Genomic DNA, 5,061 nt, shown 5'->3' with positions numbered 1-5,061 from the left:
AATATTGTTACATATGATTAGTTTAGTAATGACGAGGAGTTGCAATTATCCCCAATAATCCTAGACAGGATATAGACTGTGCCTCTATAGTGGGGAAGGAAACTAGGATACATTTTACTATTTTGTTATAAAATTGGATGCACATCCATTTTCTGTCCTTTATATCCTTTGTGCAAACATATAGGCAGAGGCAGAAAACCCTCAACATGCACACACACACTAAAAAGTTCAGTGCACCTGCATTGTAGAATAAGGGACAACTTTAGGCGTCATGAACTGAACAGCAGACCGTGAATATCCAAGATAAACAGGAGCCGCTGCAATGGTCATAAATCCGACCGATTACATTAGACTCACTCTCAGCACTTGAGACCTGAAAGGTATTTGTTTACACAATGTCTTCGTGCAAGTGTGTGCTCATGTCACATTAGCGTCATCAGCCCACACCCACCCTCAGAGTCTTTGTGGTGTTATGAATTTGTAGAGGCAACATGTATGGGTTAATAAAACTGATATTTGAACACCAATCATAAAAGAATTACTGCACTTTAAATTACTTTTCCCTAAAGCACACTGTGGCTATTTTCATGTGAGTATGCGAAACACAATAGCATTATTGATTTGTGGACAGTGTAGCCTATGACCTCCAGACCATATTAAGGGCTTTATCACCACATCATTCCTGGAGAAGATGTCATAATAATGAATGAACACATGAATTCTCATCATATAAATCTGTTTCTATTCATTCTTTAGGGCAAATAGTTGCTAAGAATTTAAATGTCCATATTTTGGAAATAGTTTTAGCGTATTCACAAACAGGCAACTTCCATCACGTATACTCTGTATCTATTTTAAGGTGAATTCATTAATTACCCATGCACAGAATTGATTGGAGTCAATAAAACAATTGGATTACCCTGATTACACTCGTCTCTGTGCACTGCACAAAATTCACCTTAATTAATATAAAAATCGAATTAATTTGCCTTATTAGAATGTGGGCCTAACAGTCATGTGAATATACTGTATAGCACTGTGTATAAAGTGCACTCCGCATTTTAATTTTGTTGTTAAGGTTTACTAACAACATTTCTTACCAAAACCCTGACTCAGTATCATGTATTTATACCTAAATATCTGACACAGTAATACTACACAGAAATTCTTTCTACCCTTAATGAGAGTACATGCATGTAAGTTCTATTAAAAATGACTGTGTGCGATGTAAAGATGTCCTTGACAAAATGCAGCAATAATAAAACATTTCTGTCAACAGAGAAAGTGATCCTTGGATAGAGACTTTAGTGATAGCTAGTAAAATGTGTTCCCTCAATTGCTGTGTTGCAGACATAGTGGGGCCAGTCATCCCATCTCTCTCTGACTGTGGTTTGTGAAGTGCTGTGCGTTCCATTATTTAAAGTATGAAGGGCCAGTTGTACTTTTTCTCTGATTGCTGGTGTTTTGTGGTTACTGAACTCTAGGTTGAGCTATTTTGAGATGGAGGGGCGGTATATATGCCTGTTGAGGGAGAGGCATTGTAACTTTAATGTAGGTGAGTGCAGGTTTGTGCCACTGTTTTGAGATGAATGCCCATCACCCACAAGTTCCTTTTAGATCCAAGATGAGCTTATTATTAATATTACAAAATGCTATACAAAGACAAAAATGAAAAACATAAATGGAAAACAAACACACACATGCAGACAAATTTACACATCTTGGATAAGGGAATTAGGTTAAAAAAACATTTTGACGATATGAATGAACAAGTAAACTTTAGGATTTGATTTACACTGCTGTACACTGCCTTCAACCTATCTGAAACATGATTTGAGCTCATAAATCATAGCAGGGACTACTGTACTTTATGACAACAGTAGGACTCTTGGCGCTGTCCGTGGTGCTGGAAGCTCATTAACACAAGCCTGAGAGAAATTAGCTTTTTCACGATTACAAAGAAATGAACCTCAGCAGTCATCTTTAGTAACACACCAAAAAAAAAAGCAAAAAATAGTGAAGTTCAGCTGTGAGTGCGTCCACCAGCCTGTGAACATGTGTGTGACCCCTCACACGCTGCTGCTGGATGAAAAAACGAGGGGTGTGGTTAAGTGTTACTCAGTGCGCATCAGGTATCCATCCCGCACTATATAATCCTGTGAACCGAGAGAGGAGCAAGACAGGGGCACCAACCAAGTGACTGCATCAAGAGACAACTGATAAAAAAAAGTAAGTCATCTTACTTTGATATTTATTTGCTGCACTTTAGAAAGATTTGTGTGCGTAATTTATGCAGAAATGCATGTTAATTAATGTATTTATATCGTTTTGTGCATGCACTAATACACTGTATAACCTTTAAATATTTATCTGAAAGGAAATTAACTTTGAAACAGAGTAAAAGTAAAATAAAAGTTAATTCAAGAGTCCTGATTCATGCAGAATATTTTAGAGATATTCTTCTTTACCTCAGATGGCCAACATGCTGAGATCGTGGATGATGCTGGCAGCGCTCGTCGTTTGCCTGCTGGTGTGTTTGAGCAGCTTTGCGGACGCCTACCCTCCCAAACCGGAGAGCCCGGGGGGCAACGCCTCGCCGGAGGATTGGGCCAAATACCACGCAGCTGTCAGGCATTATGTCAACCTCATCACCAGACAGAGGTGAGTTTACCTATCTCAAGAAAGACAACGTAGGTATTTCCTCCGTGTTGTAAAACAGTCGCTTATCTGCACAGAAGCCCCAGAGCTATATCAGGCAGACTATAATAGCAAGCAAATAACTCTTCAATCAACACATATTGCATGCCTAAATCTATAATTCCAATAGCAGATTAACAGTGGAATACGTGTTTGCTAGATATAGTCAAAATCAGCATCTTCTAAGATTCCACGTTTATATAGTTCATTTAAATTATCTGTTAATCCTCTGCTTGGGTCAGCCAGGTGGTCTACCTCTCTTGATGTGAAGGGTTACATTTCTGCCTCAAGGACAAGTTAGCAAGGATAGCCGCCTGGGGGGCACTTGGCTCATTAAGCTTAAATTATCGCTGTGATTGTTAAGAGAAATAATGAGGCAAAGGAGGACAGGAGCCTGGTTTTCCTCAGGCAGGTATTTAAAGTTCAGACTAGATAGGGGCCAGTAATGACTCCGTTGTGACCCCATATCTTGTAACACTAATTGAGACACATCAGAGCAACAGACATCCAAAGAATTTCCTTTTGTTTCTTAGTAGATCAAAATCAAGGTTTGGTAATCACAGAATATTTAATAGTCAGAGGAGCCTGTAGTGTTTGCTCTTTGAGAAGTGAACTTGAAAAATTCTCCTTTTCTCTCAGATAATTGCTCAGCTGATTTGACACTGGGCTGTGGAGAGTGAGCAGAGACGCAGTATTGATAAAGTCTGACTTTATTCACAGCCCAATGAGTTTTTGAAAAAGATGTCCCATAGCTAAAATTCATAACAGGGCTGGTGGCACAACTTGATTGCAGAAATGCTGATATAGTGACAGCCGGTAGAGAGCTGAGAAGCGTTTCACATGAACTGAATGATCTCCAATTACTATTCAGTTGCAGCTGTTAGATGTTGGTGTTTGATTTTCTCCAGGTACGGGAAGAGGTCGACCCCCGAGGAGGCAGTGGCATGGCTGCTGTTTGGAGCTGATTCTCGCCAAGACTCTGAACCACGGTGAGAAAAACAGATTCAAACTGATGTTTTTAATAGAGAAGTTAACAAATGACAGTGTTTTGTGTGCCTAAAATTACAGACATTATTTTAAAGTTGGAGAGGATGCTAAAATGTATACAAAGACTTCAGATAATTATCATTACCTATGATCCATCTCCTCTTCCAATATGTTCTTTTAAACCAAACAAATTACCAAAATATTTAACTGAGAAAGCTAATACATAAACTTTGTATTAAAAAAAAAGATATTGATTTACAGACTAGTTTTATGTGTCTTTGGTCAGTGATGACAATCATATCTGTGGCTGCATGACTGGCCAATATCCAACATTGAATAAAAGATTCATTACAGGGGGGGGGTGGGGTGGGGGGGGGGGGGGGGGGGGGTGAGGGAGGTCTGATTGGTCACACTCAGTGCTCCACACAGTGATTTGAAATATGATAAGAAACCGGCTTGTCATTATTAATAAAGAAGGAACATGCAGTTTAATGAGGAAGTACCTAAAATGAAGTGAACTATTTGGAACAATGGTTTTTGTCAATGCATTTGCTGTATGTATAAGTTTGTACCTCTAGTTGCCCTGTACTTAAAATATTGGAGACACAATCCTGCCAGTACCGGTCCAATTTACATATTGTCAAATTGCTTTATTGCTGTAATCATTGCAGCAGAAGGATTGTGTTGCTGTTTGTTTTTGAGCTCCTGGTCAATATTATTTTCCTCTTCCGAGTGATTATTGATTAGGACTGTATCTCACTTATGGGTTTACACAGCTTATTTGTCATGTCATCATCATATAATATCACAATCACATGTTCAAACAGTTGATTTAATAAGCTGTGTGGAAGCTGCAAATAAAAAAAGGTTAAATATTCAAACTTTTTTTTCTTTTCTTACAGCTTGGACTACAATGATGAGTGGTAAATGACTCCCACGTAAACCCGTCCCACTTACCTCCGACCCCCATCCTCAAATTAACCTACAATCAAAAATAAAAATGAGATTCTCAACAGACAATCTGCACTGGACATTGTGACTTTCCATATTCAATTACTGCAAATATGCATGCCAATCTCTGTCTCTCTCTGTCTGTCTGACTCTGAAGGTATATGTCTTTGTTCTCTGCCAAAAATGTAAATAATTTGTATCAAAATCAATCACTTTACAATAAAGAAAGAATTCAATTAAAGTATTACATAGACACACATAAGCTTTGGTATTCCTTCATTTATTCATTTTATATTTGATGAAGCCTGTATCTGCTCTTGTAGTACACTCAAAACAAATATATATATTTAGTATGTATTTGATTAATTTATTATATTATTTTTGTCTTTTTTAAATTTATTTATTTTTATTTAATGTCTTGTGTTT

The 5,061-nt window shown here is 37.8% G+C and overlaps 1 protein-coding gene across 1 annotated transcript; it reads left to right on the top strand.

The window, feature by feature from the left end:
* Positions 1 to 2,473: 2,473 nt before the first annotated feature.
* Positions 2,474 to 4,611, top strand: pyyb (peptide YYb). The gene is made up of 3 exons (XM_062442375.1): positions 2,474 to 2,661; positions 3,606 to 3,686; positions 4,587 to 4,611. Exons 1-3 carry the CDS (start codon positions 2,474 to 2,476, stop codon positions 4,609 to 4,611), a joined length of 294 nt encoding a protein of 97 aa, XP_062298359.1.
* The last annotated feature ends 450 nt before the right edge of the window (positions 4,612 to 5,061 follow it).

Source organism: Scomber scombrus, chromosome 21 (assembly GCF_963691925.1).
Source record: "Scomber scombrus chromosome 21, fScoSco1.1, whole genome shotgun sequence".
Lineage (NCBI taxonomy): Eukaryota > Metazoa > Chordata > Actinopteri > Scombriformes > Scombridae > Scomber > Scomber scombrus.
Note: the sequence above shows the minus strand (reverse complement) of the source record. Positions and strands in the feature narration are given on the sequence as shown.

What these genes read in the sequence shown, in the direction of transcription:
- pyyb (XM_062442375.1), top strand. Translation starts at nt 2,474, where the DNA reads ATGGCCAACATGCTGAGATCGTGGATGATGCTGGCAGCGCTCGTCGTT. An exon ending in AACCTCATCACCAGACAGAG is followed by an intron (nt 2,662 to 3,605) that starts GTGAGTTTACCT and finishes GATTTTCTCCAG; the next exon opens with GTACGGGAAGAGGTCGACCC. An exon ending in CGCCAAGACTCTGAACCACG is followed by an intron (nt 3,687 to 4,586) that starts GTGAGAAAAACA and finishes CTTTTCTTACAG; the next exon opens with CTTGGACTACAATGATGAGT.